Source organism: Nannobrachium achirus (assembly GCF_963921795.1).
Source record: "Nannobrachium achirus genome assembly, chromosome: 12".
Taxonomy (NCBI): domain Eukaryota; kingdom Metazoa; phylum Chordata; class Actinopteri; order Myctophiformes; family Myctophidae; genus Nannobrachium; species Nannobrachium achirus.
The window spans coordinates 10,782,918-10,806,272 of NC_137832.1; the positions used below are offsets into that span (position 1 = coordinate 10,782,918).

At 44.2% G+C, this 23,355-nt stretch overlaps 1 protein-coding gene across 1 annotated transcript in view; it reads left to right on the plus strand.

The window, feature by feature from the left end:
* Positions 1 to 1,718: 1,718 nt before the first annotated feature.
* LOC308294930 (H-2 class II histocompatibility antigen, E-S beta chain-like) overlaps positions 1,719 to 23,355 on the plus strand; it is a gene marked incomplete at both ends in the record, with an annotated part of 29,271 nt that continues 7,634 nt past the window's right edge. Inside the window, 4 exons of the mRNA XM_080737869.1 lie at positions 1,719 to 1,753; positions 6,422 to 6,580; positions 7,687 to 7,913; positions 8,907 to 9,120. Coding sequence (XP_080593995.1) covers positions 1,719 to 1,753; positions 6,422 to 6,580; positions 7,687 to 7,913; positions 8,907 to 9,120 — 635 coding nt within the window. The remainder of the gene's footprint in view (positions 1,754 to 6,421; positions 6,581 to 7,686; positions 7,914 to 8,906; positions 9,121 to 23,355) is intronic.

The following is a 23,355-nucleotide window of genomic DNA, read 5'->3' on the forward strand; positions in this document are numbered from 1 at the left end:
TAGCTGCATAACTGATATTTCCAATTCATTAATCCACTCTCAAATATTCTATTACCATCTGCTGTGTCAATCATGCTCATTTCAGCACGGCAGGCGAGCCTATTTCAACCAATTGCTGGGTCAGAACGACCTGTAATATAATATCAATATTTCCTATAGACTTTTCACAAGAGATATTTCACAATTCACAAGGTTAATGCACGGCGGCATAACAGAACCGTTTTAGGCTTAATATAATAGTTTTAATATAAGCATTGTGTCATTACCTAACCAGCCCTCCAATAAGAATAAGACATGTTTATTTACTCACAAGCTGATGAGAATGCACCACGTTGCCGTTGTACAGACAGTGCTGGTGGTGTCTGCATGTTTGACTGGAATAATACTCGGGTAGATAATGAGAGAGGGCGAGATCATTTAGCGACCTACAACTGGGTTGCAACCTGGTCGGTAGTTTTCACCGACTGGGTCTCTAAATCTATCGACTGGGTCGCTAAATATACCGACTGGGTTGCTAAATCTACCGACTGGGTCGCTAAATTTACCGACTGGGTTCGCTAAATCTACCGACTGGGTCGCTAAATCTACCGACTGGGTCGCTAAATCTACCGACTGGGTCGCTAAATCTACAGACTGGGTCGCTTAATTTACCGACTGGGTCGCTAAATCTACCGACTGGGTCGCTAAATTTACCGACTGGGTCGCTAAATCTACCGACTGGGTCGCTAAATCTACCGACTGGGTCGCTAAATCTACCGACTGGGTCGCTAAATCTATCGACTGGGTCGCTAAATCTACCGACTGGGTCGCTTAATTTACCGACTGGGTCGCTAAATCTACCGACTGGGTCGCTAAATTTACCGACTGGGTCGCTAAATCTACCGACTGGACCGACTGGGTCGCTAAATCTACCGACTGGGTCGCTAAATCTACCGACAGGGTCGGTTGGTTGTTGGTTGTCATGGCGATATTACAACCAATCGGTGGACGATCTGCTCTGTACTTGCCTGGCTTCTGCACTCTGTCTGCGGTACAGTAGGTACTTGATGACACGGACCAGCAGCCAGCCTGCCGGCCCGCGCATCACTTGTGCACGCGCGTCAATGCGCGTGCACGCGACATGAGAGACGTGCCCCCCCCCACTACAACGCTGCTCGGGCCCTAATAATAATAATCTTTGCAAATACAATAGGGACCTCACACCACTGTGTGGTGCTCAGGCCCTAAAAAGTACTCTGAGATACAGAAAATTGCAGGTCAAAAAACTAACAAAAAACACTTCAACAATGACCTCAAAACCATCTCGCTAAACTCACCAAACAGGGAAATGGGCTAAGAAACAAATAAATCGCTATAAAATAATCCACCCAAAAAACCTGATGACAAAGTTGACGAAAACTTTGCTGTAAGCAAAGATGATTTCAATTTCGCCTGACGAGGTGTTTAAACAATGTATCGTCCTTCAGCAACACAAGGCCACTGGCCATGAAAAAAGCCTCCCCGAATTTCTCAGAGACTCCATTACCCACTTAATAAACCTATCAATAAATCTATTGAAAAGTGTCATGTCCCCCAGGACTTCAAATAGCAAAAGTATTGTTTCCTTAACAAACTGGACCCTGGCAACTACCGCCCCATTTCTATTCTTAGTTCCATCACAAAGTTCATGGAAAAAAATACAGCACTGGCGGAACAACCGGGACGGTAGGCAAGCCACAATGACTGCCGCCCCAGTTACAGCATGGCCAGTCCAGTAAGTCTCTCTTGTCACATTGTGCTTCTCAAGTAGTTTTTAATATGTTTCAATTTTGAGAATGACCGCTCAGCGGTTTGTATGCATTTCCATGATTCTCATGATTAAGCCATGTAAACAGAAGGCTAACTGGCTTGTGTTGACAAGCGACTGATGATGACATAGTGTGCGCCAATGGGCAGCTGTTGATAATGAAAAGGTTTTAAATGGGCCCGCCTTCCCAACCTAGAGGCAGAGCACGCAAGGTGTGTCTAATTTGAATCCTAAAAAAATAAAGGTCCATCATGTGATCTGACGACCAGCCCCATGGAGTCTCAGGCCGGTAAGCGGCCGCCTACCCAGCCTACCCTGACAATCTGCATCTGACGAATAGGTTGTTGCAACGTATCTTGAAGAGAATAAACTGATTTTTGAGTTCCAGTCTGGCTTCAGAGAATCCCATTCCTCTGACACATGGCTTCTCTATTTGAATGACCAAATCAAACATGAGGTGAACTAGGGCAAATATTGCGGCATGGTCATGCTGGACCTCCAGAAGGCATTTGACACAGTAAATCACTCTATTCTGATTGATAAATTAAAAGCTATCGGTCTTGACAGCGCCGCAATGAGATGGATGCAATGTGGTGGGGGGTAACAGGTGGTAGAGGTGAACTGTACGTCTCACGTTAACTCCCGCAGGACAATATCATTGGCTGAAGGGCTTGTCACTCAAGTTGGGGCGTAACCAGTGTTGGGTATCGTTACATTTTGAAGTAACTCGTTAGGTTACTTTAGTTACTGACTTGAAAAAGTAATCTGTTAAGTTACTCCACTACCCAATGAGAAAAGTAACTTAACAGTGTATTTTTTCCATTACCGACAATTAAAACCCACCTCCGAGGACGTTTGGTAAGCATAGTTTACCCGCTGGTGGCGCTATAACAGGCCAATGTGAGAAGGGTGGCATCTGTTCCTTGACCTAGTGGGAATGTGCTTGCACGCATATTGCAGGTTGTATTTATGATTTGAGGTGTTTTTGGCCACTTTATCGCTGCTTGCAGCTATATTTATTATTATTATTGTTATTATTACCCTTACCCTTTTATTTTTTTGTGCACTTCATAGGCATGTTAGATAAAGGTCCTTAGATTGTGTGTAGAATGTTTCATGCAAATTGCTAAAAAAAAATCCCAGAATAAAAACGGGTTTAAGCGTTTCACAAACTGCTCAAAGTGATATAGCGCCCCCCCTTGGGCAATTAGGGTAAGATTGGTTTTAGTGATATTTGGACTAACCCTCTACATCTTTGCCAAATGCCATGAACATGTTACTTTGCATGTATGATTTAGAGGCAGAAGAATAACTTGCATAAAATTGCAATATTCTTTGAATTTAAAAAAAAGCATGTTTCAATTTTTTTTTTAAATCCAATCTGACAGATATTTAGATATTGGTCCAAAGTTCATGTAAAAAAGTTTTGTGCACGTGACGTGAAAATTCCAGAATAAAAGTGGGTTTAAGCGTTTTACAAACTGCTCGAAATGGCGGAAAATCTAAGGGCGGAGCTTACTTAACAAAGACACAGATGTCTTCCGTTTGAGTCAAAGCACGCATGTAAGGAAGTTGCATTTCTTCAAACGAAACGAGTCATGACTTATGCCCGTTTGATGTTTAAATTTCAAACGCTTCGTATAGCGTCCCCAATTGGAATAAGATTGGTTTCAGTGATATTTGGACTAACCCTCTACATCTTTGCCAAATGCTATGAACGTGTAACTTTGCATGTATGATTTAGAGGCAAAAGAATAATTTTCATAAAACTGCAATATTCAGTGAATTATTAAAAAAATAACATTTCACTTTAAAAAATAATCTGCTTGATCAGTTTGACCGTATTGGTCCAAAGTTCATGTGAAAAAAGTTTTGTGCGCATAACGCAAAAATCCCAGGAAGAGATAGATTTTTACTGTTTTTCTTATAATTCAAAATGGTGGGAGATCTAAATGTCAGAGGTCAAAAGTCAGAGCATCAAAGTTGTTCGGCATGAGGAGACGCATAAGTGTATACAGGTTTCATGGCTGTACCTCAAACAGAGCATGAGCTATACCTGTTCAAAGTTTGTACTTTCGAAGGCTTCCTACAGCGCCACCATTTGGCCGATTGCTGTAAAAAGTAATAGCACACGTCACCACTGTAAGCTGAACACATTGATGTTTTTATTTTCATTTTCTGTCTAAGTATGTAGGAGTAGAAAGGTGCCCATGTTTTGAGGAGAACTGTCTGATAGATAAACTAGAAAATGTGCAATTTGGGAATTTGCGAGTGTGGTCGCCCGCCCCGCCCCGGCGCGAGCGGCCGGGATGCGCCTCCGGGACCCCGAGGAAAACGCCAGGGCCCGAGGGAGAGGACGCCGGGACGGATACCGTCGGGGCTGTGCGACGCGCGATTCGAAAAGGTGCCGTTGGGATCCTGCGTTCTTGATGTAAGGATATGGTTTCTTGTTTTAAAGAAATAGGCTCCTCCCACAAGTTTCACAAGGCGATTATGTTGTCACGTCGCTCCCGAGATCGTTTGTGTTTCGTTTTGAGAGGGTTGTTCCCTCTGAAAAACGCGTTTTGGCCTGAAACGGTTACGTTTTGCGCATTTGTGGCGCCCCCTAAGGTTCGAAGTGGAAATGCTTCTGGGGATTTGTTGAATATCCCACCTGCAACTTGTGGTAAAAATTTGGTGTTGACTGGATGTTTCGTTTGTGATTTATGGCTATTTTTGGCAAAACGCTAACTTCGTAAGCCTGTTCTGGACGAACGGTATGGACTATCAAAATATCGCTTGAATAGTGTGTTTCAAAGAAAATTCAAAATGGCGGAAAATCTATCCGCAAATGGGCGGGGCCTATATGGGGAGATGCGTCATGACCCAAGGAATCCAGGGGGAAAAGAATTTTAATTTTCCGACCTACGGTTCAAGAGTTACAGGCCGAAACGTAAAGTGGGCTGTTATAGCGCCACCATGAGGCTGACTGACAATATTTTTTTTTATTTATTCCTTGAACTGATTATGCATCTCCTCTCCAAGTTTTGAAACTGTAGCCTCTATGGTTTGCGAGGAAAAAAATAATTGAATGTGAGTTTTTGCTATTCCCATTATAAGTCAATGGGGGAAATTAATTCACTAATAAATTAATATCAATCAAACGATACAACCTTTCTCTTAGCAAAATAATAGCACACGATTCCCGATGAAGCCGGTCGATTTGACATATGGCGCGAGTGTGTGGTGCAAAAACTGTGGGAGGAGTAGGGCGTCAAAATAAAGTTTATCTAGTGGAAAAATAAAGTTTCCCTAGGACTATAGTGTGTTGCCCTGTAAGGGCAACCACACTAACTAGAAAATATTGTTCCTTCGAAACAATTGTGGGCTCGCTTCAAGCCAAAAAACAATGGCAATAAAAGTACAAAATGTCAAGATCGCAGGCAATGCTCTCTTTGATGTCTTTCACGCACATTGCAGGCTGTGTTGATAATTTGTGTTTTTTTTGGCCACTTTATCGCTGCTTGCAGCTTAGGGATGTGAAAAAAAATCGAAAATCGACGCGTCGATCGACTCACGGCCACCACGACTCAAAAAGTACGAGTCGAAAAATCGAAAAATATATATATTTTTTTATTTTTCAAAAGTTTTTCCCCCAAAAAAGGTTTTAATCGTTCAAAAACGTTATAAGCGTTAATGTTTTCCATATGTGAGAGGACCGTGTGTGTGTGTGTCGTGTGTGTCGTGTGTGTGTGTGTGTGTGTGTGTGTGTGTGTGTGTGTGTGTGTGTGTGTGTGTGTGTCTGTGTCGGAGACGAGTGCACGCCTGTGTTGTGCATTCGCATGCATGCGGCGCTAGTCACGTCCACGGACTACTGGTTGAGAAACACTGCTGGACCGGGCTGATGCGCGCGTCATAGCAGTGCGCGCTGACTTGCCTGACTGTATCAACTCTATGGACTGGATGCTTTTGTTTACCTCCTGCCTCTGCATGCATGCTTCATTGCTTGACACGAAAGCTCGCTTGTTAATGGCAGCGTCGCCGTCGTGTGCGATGATCGCAAAATACACGTTAATGCGGTCGGTTTGATACACTAGCCTGGGGTGCGCAAGCCTGAGCGCCCCCACTACGACTTTGTAACTCCGCTTCTAGTCTCTAAAGAACAGACTCCATGCTAACGCAAGGAAGAGCAATTATTTATTATAATTATTATTAGGGCTTTGATGCAAGTTCTGATGGGTGCAGCTGCATACGTTGTGTTGCTTAAAGTAATGCGCCGTTGTGCTCTCCTCTCAGCTGCTGCTTAGCGGGAAAAAAAAGTGAAAAAAGTCGATCGACGCGTCGATTTTCGGCCGCGACGCGTCGATTCGCCAATAATGCGTCGATTAACATCCCTATTGCAGCTATATTTAGTATTATTAATATTATTTTAAAAAGATTGTGCACTTCATAGGCATGTTAGATAAAGGTCCTTAGATTGTGTGTAGAATGTTAACTCAAGGTTTGTCTTGGTCAGGCCATCGTTCGTGACCTTTGGGGTCTTTGGGACGTTGGTCGTCGCTCTACGGGAGTGTATGTTACCCATAGGATGGAGTTCTGAACTGAACAGAACGCAGATAAACACAAGTGTTTCGAACAACACACCTGTTTATAAAGTTCTGGAAGGAAGAACTCCATCCGACTCTCGGCCCTCTGTTCGTGGCAAGCAGAGCTGCTTCAGAGGAGGAGCGGCCAGGCGTCACCGGCTTTAAGGGGGTTATGCCCCAACTTGAGTGACAAGCCCTTCGGCAATGATATTGTCCTGCGGGAGTTAACGTGAGACGTTTCTGTTATCTGTGTGGCGCTAGAGCGCCACCCATAGGATGGAGTTCTTCCTTCCAGAACTTAATAAACAGGTGTTTTGTTCGAAACACTTGTGTTCTGGTTTGACGTCTGCCTTGTAACAAGTGATGAGAGTGAATAGTGTGTTTTCATTGGTTGTTGTAGAGTAGAAACTGTAGGCAAAGAGAGTCAGTGTTCATTTCTCTGAAACATCTCAACTCATCAACACTTCAACTAACATCTCAACTCATCATGACTTCAGCTAATCTCTGGCTCTGTGTTTCACTGAGTTTCATCTGTTTTCAAGGAGCAGGTAAACTTTATTTAATTACTAAACTCTGACTCTGTTTTACTGTGTTGTTTTTAGGTCTGCACCATATGGACAAAATGTCATATCTCTGTATTTATACGAACTATTTTGGTGAAATCTTGCTCTTTCAAACGACCATCATTTCGACAACGTAGCCTCGGGAGGGTTATCGACTCACCCCACGGAGGTTAGGGTCAGGGTAAGGGTTAGGTTTGGGTGTCAAAAAGATGACACATACAGTAGAAACAAACACACTCCCACTATTTTGATATCGATACGATAGTACCATAACATTTCATATTTAATACTTTAAGTGTTGCAACAGTGAGAACTATGCATAAAACAGCATAATAATAAGTCTATTATTCTATATTAGTCTAGTCTAAGTGCTATTGGTTTCCCACACTTGTTATTTGATATTGTAATTGTAGCAAAAGGCAACGATATGGGCATTATGGTGATATGGGCAACGATATCGCCCAGGGTGATATATAGCAATCTCGTTGCCTTTTACAATACGGATATTGTACATGGTCATATCTCGATAACAATAAGATAACAATATATTGTGCAGCACTAGTTGTTTTATTCAATTATTATTATTATTTTATTATTATTTCATTCCCATTAACTTCCATAACTAGCTTTCTTTCAATAATAATACAAATATGAAATTATGTCAGACCTTACCACTGAGATAATAAATGTATATTGTATATATATTTTTTACTCTTGTCTTTCCAGATGGATATCAACACCATATCTTGTATGAGTGTGTGTATAACTCCAGTGAGCTGAAGGACATGCAGTACATACAGTCATACAGTTTCAATAAGGAAGAGTACCTCAGGTTTGACAGCAGAGTGGGTCAGTTTGTTGGTTACACTGAGCATGGAGTGAAGAGAGTAGAGCGCCTCAATAAAGATGCTACAAGGATGGCTCTCATGAGATCACTACAAGAGGCAATCTGCAAACCACACGCTGAGAACGCCTACCGCCTGGCTCTGACCAAGACAGGTGAGCTGATCTCACAACAGCACTGAACATTCTTCACCTCATTAACTACGACGTGACATCATTATACATCATCTATTATCAGATTAATTATGTAACAGTATTTATAATGATTATAAAGCATTACTTTATCTGCAGAGAAACATTTAACATCCTATTAAACTAGTAAGCGTATACTTTATGGTAATACAGTCACAATGGAAATAGAAGATCTACAATTATGAATGAAGCAGTTTTTACACTTTTTAAATAACCAGGATTAAAACCTGTTTATTTTGGGGTTCCCACTGACCTAGTGATCTGGGTGTATACCACATGGGCTCTATTATGATCCAGGTCTTATGCCTTATGCCTTAACTTCTTTGCCTTTTTTTTGCCTTTTTTTTTACTATTTTGAAAAACATTTTTAAATACTTCAAATGCTGATCTACATCTGCACGTTGTGAACATCAGCAATTTGAAATATTTAAAAAAAATGTATATATAGTAAAAAAAGGCAAATAAGTTAAGGCATAAAGGCATAAGACCTGGATCATAATAGAGCCCTAGGCTCTAATGCAGCCTGACAGTGCATCGCGGGTTTGAATTCTATCAATGAAGACAGAACCCTCCTCCCAAATAAATAATAATATTGTGTTGGTTTTATTGTTATGTAAATCATTTGTATTGTGTATAATTATTTAATATAATGTTTTATTATTTAATAGTGTTCTATACAGTAGAAAGCTGTAGAGCAGCATTCACAGACACCTTGGTCTCTGGCGCCATCTGATGGCCAAACACTGACATTCACATTGATGTTTCACTGATATTCACAATTAAAATATTCGTCCATTCAACAGGTCAACAGGACACCACTCCTTTGAAGTTTTACTCTAGAAACAATAATATTAATAATCAAGATAAAACAAATAAATAACAATAAAGTAGTACAAGTGCAACTGTGTGGTCACCCAGTTAACCACACTAATAATTCCATCATTGTTGTTGTTCCAGTGAAGCCCTATGTAAGACTGGCCTCAGAGACTCCCCCTGGTGGTGGTAAACACACTCACATGCTGCGCTGCAGCAGCTATGGCTTCTATCCTAACCTGATCCTGGTGACCTGGCTGAGCGACCTCCAACCCCTGACCTCTGCTGTGACCTCTACCGAGCTGTCTGATGGAGACTGGTACTACCAGTACCACTCCTACCTGGAGTACACACCCAGGTACACACCTAATAGACACCTATACATAAAAATACACACCTCTACTGGTACTACCAGTACCACTCCCACCTGGAGCACACACCCAGGTACACACCTAATAGACACCTATACATAGAAATACACACCTCTACTGGTACTACTGAACTTATCCTATTTGTAACGTTAATGGATTCTAAGTCAATACTTACACATTACTACATTTCAGCTGTTGCACCACACAAATTAGTTCTAACGTAGGCTATCTCTAAGTAACTACTGAATATTTACACCAGCCTTTGGGCAGCACTAAGTCGTTACTAAGTAACCTCTATGGGAGTAGAGCAACTACACCTACAACTACTAATGTGGCAGATATCAGCTATTTAATTGAATTCAACAATGAAACGACCCACACTGGGTGAAAAGATAGATTATCGGGCCAGTATACTACATTCTATGACAGTATATTCAGTAAATAAACCGGCATAATCAGAGGTAATCAGCCAGATATTCAGGAGTATTCAGTTCGGTATATAGCCGTTTTGTACCACTACTTAAGTATGCGTGAACCCCTGCTGTGGCTGCTGTCAGAAATCACACCTCTCTAGTCCCAGGATTTCTCACTGGTGGGAGGGATTTTTTCCCCCTCCCTGTACCTGCATTTTCACTGAGCATGTGCACTGAGCCAGCTGTGATTGGCTGTGATCTGTGACCTCTCCACACTGGGGGGGGGGGGTTTATTGGGGGGGGTATTCGTGGACCCCCCTTCCACATTGGGGGGGGGGTTAATGGGGGGGGGGGGGTATTCGTGGACCCCCCTTCCACATTGGGTCCATTATATATTATATATATTGTATATTATTGTATATTTATATTCTAGTTAATCATTATTCAGTATTCCAATTTTTAAAAAAAATAGCAAAATAGCAGATCTACAAGCTCAAAGTGATATTCTAGTTAATCATTATTCAGTATTCCAATTAAAAATAAATAGCAAAATAGCAGATCTACAAGCTCAAAATGTGTTGCACTGTGTCACATAGAATTAATTTATGAACGAATAGGCATCAGTCAGGTAAATTGTTTTTATTGAGAGAAACACAACAGAAAAGCATAACGTTACAAAATATTTAAATGGTGCATACATGGTGTCAGTTTTCAATTACAATTGTGGGGATCCTTGACATGAAAACGCATGTATATCAAAAAACAAAATAACAGCAAACCACATCTAAAAATAATAATAATCTAAAAATGTGTAAATAGTAAATAGTAGTAAGACGTAAAAAATAAAGGAGTGCAAAAGGCAAAAGAGCAACAGGAAAAGAAAAGAGCATCCTCAGATGTATATGTGCAAACAGTTTGACATATTCTATACGCCAACAGCATATTTTTTCCAGTAGTTGCTACTGTACTGTAGGCTACTGTACTTAACTTTTGTAAACATCTTCACAGTGTGTTCTATGTGCAACAGATTAATATTCAACTTCACAGTATGCAGCATTCAGAAAACATTTGTAGAAGAAACAACAAATTGTAAAAAAAAAAAAAAAAAGGGAACTGACAACAGTTCTGCTCCCACAAAGGGGACAATAATTACAAAAATGAGCAGTTCTGTGCAGTGTATCGCTGGCTGATATCGCTCCCCATTTCCTCTCCGTCCAAACTGGACAACATAACCATTTAAGTCATGGTACTGTTTAAGAGAGCCATGAATGGGCGGTGCTCTCCCAGTGCGTCTCGGTGCATGCGGTGGTGTTGATGAAGCCATCGCAGGTCACTCTTTTTCCTCTCCTGGAGCACGTTGCAGAGAGCGGAGAGTTGAGCATCTCTTTCCGGAGGAGGTGAGACGATCCACACCGCGCGCCAGTCAACTTCAGCATCCTCCTCGTCTGACATCAGCTCCCAGCATGCATGCGACCACACAGCTCTTTCTTCATCTGTCTCCAGATATGCAATCCTGGTGGTCAGCAACTGTAAAACATAGAATAGCAATTAATTGTATGTATTTAATTACCATTATTACATTGATACAACATGTAAAACATAATAACAACAGCAAAAAACAAACAGTTCCAAACTTACCCTGGTCTTTCTCTGTCGGTGATTCATTGACATAGTCAATTTCTTTTTGCGGAGAGCATTTTCTGGCTGGTCCAGTCGATGGCTCCTTTTCAAAGACTCAAAATGGGTCCTTCAGGCAGCTTAAAATACAAGGAAAATGCAATTAGGATTTATTTCGTTGTTTATCTACAAACACAATCTATTTAAAGTTCAAAGGTGTTATCACCCAATTCAAATATCCTATGTACCTAGCTAATGTGTCTTTTTACTACAATATGTGATACAGCAAAGAACAACATAGAACAAATTGTTACCTTTCTTGTGGGGATAGTTTGTGTTTGTTGTTTTCCGAGTTGTGCAAACGTCTTACAGATTCCTTTAACAAAGAGAATGATTCACAAAGTTAGTTAAGCATAAAGGCCTCCTCGCATTTGGTGGACACATACAGGTCATATGGAGAACAGACAGACACTGTTAATGAGAACAATGTTAGTTGACTGGCCCAGTAAAGTCACCCCACCCCCACCTAGCAGTGGCCATTTACATTTACAGTGACAAAGGGGACGGTCACTATCTGCTAACTGTCTAAAAGAGCTTAAGTGAGTTAAACAATTTGTTAAATTAGAATTATTACAGGAACACAATAACAAACAGTTCCTTTTAACTTACTCTCAATGGGCCTCATTCACCAATAAGTTCTTAACTTTCTTCTTGCAGAGACACAATAAAAAATTGACCCACATGCAATGCAATGTTTAAGTGGTTAAAACCCATAAAAGTTGTTAAAAAGGCCAGTCCACGGTTTGAAAGAAATGGTCACTAGATAAATACAGACAATATGATGTTGAGAACAACAAGCAATACAACCTAATTTAATCTAATCTAATCAACAATGTTTGTCCCCCTTAAACAAAACAAACCCCTTTTTTAGTTAGCTGCTATGCTTTGAGAAATGGTTACATGTCTCTACTATTACCTGTCTCTAATATATAATAGACTACTTACATAGAATTATATTTGTTGCAACTTACCAAACAGTTTGAAAATTATCCATTAATTTAGGTAACACTTCTCCTCTCTGTCTTCTTCAGCAAGCAGTTAGGCTACTACTGTCTGCCCGAGAGCCAGACTGCAAGACAGTTTGAATTCAAAAGGTTGAAGCAAGAAACCTGATTGGTCACATTTTCACACTGATAAGGAACGTGATTGGTTAAGACAGAATAAAGGAACTGCCTGGTCTGAGCTACTGTACTTGGTGTTGGTCATGGTGTTGTCTGAACCCAGATCAGAAACAGCTTCTGTTTTATGTACAGTAGACTTTGAAATAAATAGCCGATCTACAAGCTCACAATGCGTCATGATGCAACACATTGTGAGCTTGTAGATCGGCTATTTTCAGCAAAGAGGTGTGTTGTAGAGGAGAAAAAGAACAAACTAAGTACAGAGTATAAGGTCAAATTTATTAAGTATTGACGGTTCAAGTGGTTAAATAACGCAACAGGGACGCTTCGAAGGCATTTATAGGCGCAAAGAACGTTGAAGACCCCTGACTTAGACCAAATGAGGTTCCAGTCAATTTGCATGCCATTCCTGTACTATACAATACTGTACAATACTATACTGTATCTCTTATGATGTTCAAAAATAAAGACGTATTGTATCATACAACTGTTTCTAATTAGTCATCATTGAATGTCATTATAGTACATGAGATTGCAAGTTTCTACTTTTTACAACATTGTAATTACTTGAAAATGTGAGTTAAGGCAAATTAAGCCCTTTATACAAGGCAAACTAAAATGTGTCTTTTTGGGAGGGGGGCTGTTTGCCCTCCTCCCCTTTCTTTAAACAAATAGTCAATTTGTAGGTCAAAGGAATGAACCAGACCCCCTGGTGTGCCTTTGTCTAGCTGGGGGCAGTATATCACTGATTATCACTGAATACAGAGGAATATGCCAGAATATCCCTAAAAAGGTATATACCCAATAATGTCGGTATATGCCCAGTATATCTGTAAATAAACTGTCATATACTCTACCAGTATATGTCAGATAATCTCTCTTTTCACCCAGTGCCATCTGTTAAAACATACATTAAGCCCTAAACATTTCGGGCCAAACATGCAGGGCAGTCACGCGCGGTTTTTGGCGGATTTTATTTGTGTTTTATTCAGGTTTCCGTGGTTTATTTTTTTGCTAAATGTAACACAATTGGGATCTGCATACGAAACTTTTTTTGCTGGTTTTATTTGTGTTTTATTTGGGTTTCCGCGGTTTATTTTTTAGCTAAATGTAACACAATTGGGAACTGCACACTAAACTTTCCCTTTGCCTCTCCAAACGGGTTGTGGACAGTGCGGAGACAAATAAAGAAATGCGCACACAGTGGCCATGCCACTGATCTGATTGCAGCCAGCAGGATATTATTAGATGCTACGTACTGTATAGGGTGTGCCAAATGTAGTTCTAAGAGCGGCCATTTCTTGGGTCAACACAGCCTTACACAGGTGTTCTGATTAGACTATAGCATTAGTTCTATGCAATCAAACAATTGAAACACCTGTGTTTTGACCCAAGAAATGTCCGCTAAGGACTACAATGACGTAGCCGCTGGCACACACTATATAGATGGATTTCTTGGTACCAACACTGAGACAGCAAGTGCCTGTTTCATAGGCCTATATCCCAATCATGTATTTATTCCCAACATAAACGGCCAAACCTATTTTGGGGAGCGCCTTTCAGTTAATTCAGCCTTACCTTGTCTCTGATAGACCTCCACCCCGAGTGCGCGTTGAGTAGGCCTACAGCTGATAATATACAAGCTCACTGTCAGTTGTCAGTAACGAGGCTTAGCTGATATGTAACAGCATTTTGATTAACCCTTTTAACAAATCAATTAAATAGCCTAAACATGAGCGAGGAGCAGGAGGATATATAGATGGCACAGAATAAACATCAGAACAATGCGCCGATCATCATCAAAATAAAGTGCGCTCAAAACTACACTCACACTGGCATGGGACAGCCAGTGGCGGCGATAATAGGCTAGGCCGGCTATATTAAAATAAAACATAGGCAAAGTGCACAGAAAGTCTGGCAAACATGGTGATACCAAAAACAAACAATTAATTATTAGACCTATTGCATAAATTCCATTGGTACACAGGGCGATAAAAAAAAAAAACAATTTGTATAAAGTGCAGTAGCTGGCACAAAAGAAAGAAAATATCAAAAACAAACATATTATCAGTTGTGCAATGTAACTAAACATTTTTTTAGGTATCTGTAGGCTACTTTACTGGAGTATTTCCAATAAGCCCATTTTACTTCTAGGCCTAAGGCCTAAACTCCACACCTTGGATCCAAAAATAATTGTACTTTACTCCACTATTTGAAAACTTTGGTTACTAGTTACTTTGCAGATAGCCTACACATTATTATAAACCATACAAAAAACAATTTAGCCCAATTACTATAGGCTATTAATTACTATACTAGGCTATTAATAGCCTATAGTATGCACTCGCACACAAACACATGGGACAGCAGCACTGGCAGCGGCCCAACTTCAATGCGTCCTGGCGGTGCCAGCGCCCATCAGAAGAACACACTTGTCATTATTACCCTGCAATGAGAGTAATGGATGTATTATTGATATGAAAATAAAACGGTATTATTATGACAACATATGTGTCCTAGTAGGCCTACATAACATTTGCAGCAACATTTGGCACATAAGAAGCCTGAGCCAGCAAAAGCACCTTACCTTTGTGACGTTATCTAGACAGAGATGTATTATTTTTTTTTATTATTATTATTTTCTTTTCTCATTAAATAGATGTACTTTGGCGATACTGGCAGTAGAGGGCAGCCTCATGCAAGAATTAATGTGAAAATGCCGCAGTCGGCTGCCATCTGTCCAGACCACTAAATCGCTACAGAGCAATAGACCCAGAGAAAATAACAAGGAAGTGTTTTGTTACTCCATTGATGCTAACGTCCAGTGGGTTTTTGAGAGCACTATTACGGTACACACCCGCGCGACCCCTCATCAGTTTACAGACATCAAAACAAGGTACAAAAGAACGAGCCAAAGAACGTACTATTGGCGGCGCGCCGCCGTGAAAAATGGGGCGAACGGGAACGTCCAAAGCGGTAAAAGAGTTAATAGTAGTAATTTGATTATTATTATTATTATTACCCCTATCGATAAATCGGTTCACGAAGCAGAGGTCCTAGGGCTGGTGTACACGACAAATTTCCAAACCCCACTGTGTGTTCCCTGGGGGCGTGAAAAATAAGGGGGTGGGCTCTACATGTCCTCTGGGACCCCATCTACGTATGGACACCACTTGTACGCCCATCCGTCTTACGGATGCTTTTTTATTCCATTTTATTTGTGTATCTTGTAGTTCAAGCATATTTTCACAGGGTGGCAGGCTACTTTCCCAACCTACTGGAGGTGAACATGCAGGGGCGTCAATTGGGTATGGCAAGCTATGGCAGCTGCCATACCTTGGCTACAGGGGGGAAATAATTAAATGTACTTTTCATCGTGCCTGTTGCTAAGGTATGGCAACATGATTGGTGTCTTGCAAGACACCAGTCATGTTGCCATACCTTAGCCTTTCCTGAACTGACGCCGCTGTGAACATGTGTACACAGCCAGCATATTACTCAATGCCAAACTTTGCACACACACTCCTTGCCTGCCAATCCACAACCTCCACCCCTCCAGGGACCCCTGGAGCTCCAGGGACCCCCAGGGCTTATCTCCCGATTAGGACACTTTCCAGCATAGTGACATGCAGAACAAACTGTCCATATAGTATGGTTTACATAAAAGTCAGTTGTCTTTCACACACACACACACACACACACACACACACACATATATATATATATACATATACATATACATATACATATACATATATATATATATATATATATATATATTTCATTTATTTATTTCATAAATATTTTTCATCACAATTGGGTTTGTGGGGAGCCATCCCTGCTTCAAGCTGTCACAGCACGGCACCAACACTTCAAACTAGTTAAAAAACCCAATACAGCAGATCTACAAGCACCTTACAGATCTACAAGCACCTCGCACATGCCAGGGACAGAGTTAGGTTGGCCTGCATAAGCCTTGCTGTCAACACACTATACTACACCACTCAGGCCACCAAGCCAGGTGTGGTCAATTAGTGCCTTCTTTTGATCAGTGGCTTCTGCTTGATGAGTGGCACCAGTCTGTCTTTGTTCACTGGTCAGTCAAGTTCACTGGGAGAGAATATGTTTCAGATCAGTGCAAGTGTATTTGTTTTCCATTTGGACTTACTGTGTTTTGTTGGTACAGTATGCGTGCGACTAACATATTTCTGATAATTCCAATTTGTTTGTTGTTTAATTAGCCGGATTGTGAATGCCCTGCATTTTTCTTTCATCTTTAGAACCACACGTGTGTAACAAAACAGAGTGGTGATCATTTGGTGTGGGTGAAGAGAAGAAAAACATTTCATTAAAGGAGTAGTTCACCCCCAAAGTGACTTTTTTTCTATTGAACTCAAGTCTCCATGGCGTGAGTAATACATTGAAAAAATAAGTCATTTTGGGGGTGAACTACTCCTTGAATGTCAGTTTTGTGGTGTTTTGACTGGACACCCTGAGGATATTGCCAGATAGATAGACAGACAGACAGACAGACAGACAGACAGACAGACAGACAGACAGACAGACAGACAGAGAATTGTAGGCCTTGCATTTATTTGACTTGGTTCCAACAGATGGCGAAAATAGCTAATCTTCAAGCTCACAATGCCTCACTGTTTGGACAAAGAGTTGAGGCGTTACATTTTGTAAAACACGGCCTTGTGAAAATAGCAGATCTACATGCTCACAACACCTCACAACGCAGGGCGGCGTGAGCATGTAGATCTGATATTTTCACAATTTCTGCCCCTAATATTTAATTTATCATTTTAAAAGTATTAAAAAGTCCTTAAATTGTCTCTTTAGAAATGTGCAGATAGCCTCTGTACACTGTTGAGTGGAAAAACAATGTTTCACATTAAGCTAAACATTTGGGACCACCCAAGATCATTTGGAGACCCCTCTAGGGGTCCCATAGTTGAACCACTGACTTATAAGGGGAGTATGGAGACCCCTCTAGGGGTCTCATAGTTGAACCACTGACTTATAAGGGGAGTATATGAGGCTGGATCCGTCTGGAACACTGCACTAGGCTCTCGCCAGCTCTGTAGCTCTCCACACTTGAACAGTTGTGTCCTTAAATTCAATTATAATAATTAACCCCTGTGTATACGGGCAATAGTTTTACATGACTTTGTGTACACAGCCAATAGTTTTACATGAACATGTTCAGGCTTTAGTACTGTACTGTCTCGTGTAGCCCAACAGAGCCCATCACAGCACAACACGGCCCACCAGAGCCCAATACAGCCTACCAGAGCCCAATAGACTCCAGCAAACCTAAGTCCAGCCCAGTCCTGCCCAATAGGAGTATAGACCAGGGAAGGGGGGTAGTTAGATGACTCCACCAGGCCATTACAGTGACTGTAATGGCAGACCAGGGTAGACAGGACTGCACCAGACTCCACCAGGCTGCTCCATGCTCCAGCCAGCTCTGTAGATCCTGTGTACACGGCACTCCTAACTCGAAAGGTCAAGGAAAAGGGTCGTTTTAGGCGTCAAAACAGGCCCTTTGTCCTTAAAATGAATAAAAAAATCTAAAAAATATGTTTTGTTTCAGGCAGGACACACGTTTCATATTTGAAGCATGCCCGATCTGATGGAATGGGTTTCGTGTCTCTCCGACACTTTGAACCCTTTACAATTGCGAAAAAGACACCGAAACCCGGATTTTTGTCCTTAAAATCAATAAAAAAATCTAAAAAAATCTGTTTGTTTTACGCAGGAAACACTTTTCATATTTGAAGGATGCCTGATCCGATGGAATGGGTTTCGTGTCTCTCCGACAATTTTAACCCTTTATGATTGCGAAAAAGACACAAAATGTGCTCGCCACCAACACGATTACACATTCTTTCGGATAAAAGACACTTATTCTGACTTACTTTTTGACGCTGAATCCAACAAACCCGGTCTCGTGTCTCTACGACACTCCTAACTCGAAAGGTCAAGGAAAAAGCCACTGTGTACACGGGCAATAGTTTTACATGACTTTGTGTACACGGCCAATAGTTTTACATGAACATGTCTAGGCTTTAGTACTGTACTGCCTCGTGTAGCCCAACAGAGCCCAGCACAGCACAACACGGCCCACCAGAGCCCAATACAGCCTACCAGAGCCCAATAGAGTCCAGCAAACCTAAGTCCAGCCCAGTCCTGCCGAGTAGGAGTATAGACCGGGGAAAGGGGGTAGTTAGATGACTCCACCAGGCCATTACTGTCCAGATCTGGCTTGAATAGGCCAGACCAGGGTAGACAGGACTGCACCAGACTCCACCAGGCTGCTCCATGCTCCAGCCAGCTCTGTAGATCCTTGCACATGCGATTAACCACTGTGTACACGGGCAATAGTTTTAAGTTTTACATGAACCCTCAGAGGGACACTGTGGGCTTATCAAGTGGTCCATGGCCGGTTCTCAAAGTGAGGTTGGGGGGCCCACAGTGTCCCTCTGAGGGGACACGGCACAGACCGTGTACACGAAGGGCAGGAGCAAGTGTTCAAGTCCCATAGAATCTATGGGAAATGTACACAGGCGTGTACAAAGTCACCAGTAGTTTTACATGAACCCTCAGAGGGACACTGTGGGCTTATCAAGTGGTCCATGGTCGGTTCTCAAAGTGAGGTCGGGGGACCCTCAGAGGGACACTGTGGGCTTATCAAGTGGTCCATGGTCGGTTCTCAAAGTGAGGTCGGGGACCCTCAGAGGGACACTTTGGGCTTATCAAGTGGTCCATGGTCGGTTCTCAAAGTGAGGTCGGGGACCCTCAGAGGGACACTTTGGGCTTATCAAGTGGTCCATGCTCGGTTCTCAAAGTGAGGTCGGGGGACCCTCAGAGGGACACTGTGGGCTTATCAAGTGGTCCATGGCCGGTTCTCAAAGTGAGGTCGGGGGGCCCACAGTGTCCCTCTGAGGGGACACGGCACAGACTGTGTACACGAAGGGCAGGAGCAAGTGTTCAAGTCCCATAGAATCTATGGGAAATGTACACAGGCGTGTACAAAGTCACCAGTAGTTTTACATGAACCCTCAGAGGGACACTGTGGGCTTATCAAGTGGTCCATGGTCGGTTCTCAAAGTGAGGTCGGGGGACCCTCAGAGGGACACTGTGGGCTTATCAAGTGGTCCATGGTCGGTTCTCAAAGTGAGGTCGGGGGACCCTCAGAGGGACACTGTGGGCTTATCAAGTGGTCCATGGTCAGTTCTCAAAGTGAGGTCGGGGGACCCTCAGAGGGACACTGTGGGCTTATCAAGTGGTCCATGGTCGGTTCTCAAAGTGAGCTCGGGGGACCCTCAGAGGGACACTGTGGGCTTATCAAGTGGTCCTTGGTCAGTTCTCAAAGTGAGGTCGGGGGACCCTCAGAGGGACACTGTGGGCTTATCAAGTGGTCCATGGTCGGTTCTCAAAGTGAGGTCGAGGGACCCTCAGAGGGACACCGTGGGCTTATCAAGTGGTCCATGGTCGGTTCTCAAAGTGAGGTCGGGGGACCACCAGAGGGACACTGGGCTTATCAAGTGGGAGCAAAAAGTTGGTGAGGGGGGTACTAGCTATAGTAGGATGATCAGGCTTGTCGAGGCCAAAGGGTGTACTAGAGTCTTAATAGGCACCATTAGGTTGTTCTAGGCCATTGTCTGCCCTTTAGCTGCTCACACAATTGAGACCAAACACTGTGTACAGGAGCCTTAGTTTGTGTGTACATGACCAATAGTTTTAAATGGATATTTCTAGTCCATCGCACACCGCTGCCTTGTGTGCACCCTTGGTTGGTTCGTCTTTGTTTGGGAAGGAGGGACTTTGAGGATGTACCTCACTTTGAGAACCGACCATGGACCACTTGATAAGCCCACAGTGTCCCTCTGAGGGTCCCCCGACCTCACTTTGAGAACCGACCATGGACCACTTGATAAGCCCACAGTGTCCCTCTGAGGGTCCCCCGACCTCACTTTGAGAACCGACCATGGACCACTTGATAAGCCCACAGTGTCCCTCTGAGGGTCCCCCGACCTCACTTTGAGAACCGACCATGGACCACTTGATAAGCCCACAGTGTCCCTCTGAGGGTCCCCCGACCTCACTTTGAGAACCGACCATGGACCACTTGATAAGCCCACAGTGTCCCTCTGAGGGTCCCCGACCTCACTTTGAGAACCGACCATGGACCACTTGATAAGCCCACAGTGTCCCTCTGAGGGTTCATGTAAAACTACTGGTGACTTTGTACATGCCTGTGTACATTTCCCATAGATTCTATGGGACTTGAACACTTGCTCCTGCCCTTCGTGTAGACGGTCTGTGCCGTGTCCCCTCAGAGGGACACTGTGGGCCCCCCGACCTCACTTTGAGAACCGGCCATGGACCACTTGATAAGCCCACAGTGTCCCTCTGAGGGTCCCCCGACCTCACTTTGAGAACCACCACGGACCACTTGATAAGCCCACAGTGTCCCTCTGAGGGTCCCCCGACCTCACTTTGAGAACCGACCATGGACCACTTGATAAGCCCACAGTGTCCCTCTGAGGGTCCCCGACCTCACTTTGAGAACCGACCATGGACCACTTGATAAGCCCACAGTGTCCCTCTGAGGGTCCCCCGACCTCACTTTGAGGACCGACCATGGACTACTTGATAAGCCCACAGTGTCCCTCTGAGGGTCCCCCGACCTCACTTTGAGAACCGACCATGGACCACTTGATAAGCCCACAGTGTCCCTCTGAGGGTCCCCGACCTCACTTTGAGAACCGACCATGGACCACTTGATAAGCCCACAGTGTCCCTCTGAGGGTCCCCCGACCTCACTTTGAGAACCGACCATGGACCACTTGATAAGCCCACAGTGTCCCTCTGAGGGTCCCCGACCTCACTTTGAGAACCGACCATGGACCACTTGATAAGCCCACAGTGTCCCTCTGAGGGTCCCCCGACCTCACTTTGAGGACCGACCATGGACCACTTGATAAGCCCAGTGTCCCTCTGAGGGTCCCCCGACCTCACTTTGAGGACCGACCATGGAGCACTTGATAAGCCCACAGTGTCCCTCTGAGGGTCCCCCGACCTCACTTTGAGAACCGACCATGGACAACTTGATAAGCCCACAGTGTCCCTCTGAGGGTCCCCGACCTCACTTTGAGAACCGACCTTGGACCACTTGATAAACCCACAGTGTCCCTCTGAGGGTTCATGTAAAACTACTGGTGACTTTGTACACGCCTGTGTACATTTCCCATAGATTCTATGGGACTTGAACACTTGCTCCTGCCCTTCGTGTACACGCTCTGTGCCGTGTCCCCTCAGAGGGACACTGTGGGCCCCCCGACCTCACTTTGAGAACCGGCCATGGACCACTTGATAAGCCCACAGTGTCCCTCTGAGGGTCCCCCGACCTCACTTTGAGAACCGACCATGGACCACTTGATAAGCCCACAGTGTCCCTCTGAGGGTCCCCCGACCTCACTTTGAGAACCACCACGGACCACTTGATAAGCCCACAGTGTCCCTCTGAGGGTCCCCCGACCTCACTTTGAGAACCGACCACGGACCACTTGATAAGCCCACAGTGTCCCTCTGAGGGTCCCCCTACCTCACTTTGAGAACCGACCACGGACCACTTGATAAGCCCACAGTGTCCCTCTGAGGGTCCCCCGACCTCACTTTGAGAACCGACCATGGACCACTTGATAAGCCCACAGTGTCCCTCTGAGGGTCCCCCGACCTCACTTTGAGAACCACCACGGACCACTTGATAAGCCCACAGTGTCCCTCTGAGGGTCCCCCGACCTCACTTTGAGAACCGACCATGGACCACTTGATAAGCCCACAGTGTCCCTCTGAGGGTCCCCGACCTCACTTTGAGAACCGACCATGGACCACTTGATAAGCCCACAGTGTCCCTCTGAGGGTCCCCCGACCTCACTTTGAGGACCGACCATGGACTACTTGATAAGCCCACAGTGTCCCTCTGAGGGCCCCCCGACCTCACTTTGAGAACCGACCATGGACCACTTGATAAGCCCACAGTGTCCCTCTGAGGGTCCCCGACCTCACTTTGAGAACCGACCATGGACCACTTGATAAGCCCACAGTGTCCCTCTGAGGGTCCCCCGACCTCACTTTGAGAACCACCACGGACCACTTGATAAGCCCACAGTGTCCCTCTGAGGGTCCCCCGACCTCACTTTGAGAACCGACCACGGACCACTTGATAAGCCCACAGTGTCCCTCTGAGGGTCCCCCTACCTCACTTTGAGAACCGACCACGGACCACTTGATAAGCCCACAGTGTCCCTCTGAGGGTCCCCCGACCTCACTTTGAGAACCGACAATGGACCACTTGATAAGCCCACAGTGTCCCTCTGAGGGTCCCCCGACCTCACTTTGAGAACCACCACGGACCACTTGATAAGCCCACAGTGTCCCTCTGAGGGTCCCCCGACCTCACTTTGAGAACCGACCTTGGACCACTTGATAAACCCACAGTGTCCCTCTGAGGGTTCATGTAAAACTACTGGTGACTTTGTACACGCCTGTGTACATTTCCCATAGATTCTATGGGACTTGAACACTTGCTCCTGCCCTTCGTGTACACGCTCTGTGCCGTGTCCCCTCAGAGGGACACTGTGGGCCCCCCGACCTCACTTTGAGAACCGGCCATGGACCACTTGATAAGCCCACAGTGTCCCTCTGAGGGTCCCCCGACCTCACTTTGAGAACCGACCATGGACCACTTGATAAGCCCACAGTGTCCCTCTGAGGGTCCCCCGACCTCACTTTGAGAACCACCACGGACCACTTGATAAGCCCACAGTGTCCCTCTGAGGGTCCCCCGACCTCACTTTGAGAACCGACCACGGACCACTTGATAAGCCCACAGTGTCCCTCTGAGGGTCCCCCTACCTCACTTTGAGAACCGACCACGGACCACTTGATAAGCCCACAGTGTCCCTCTGAGGGTCCCCCGACCTCACTTTGAGAACCG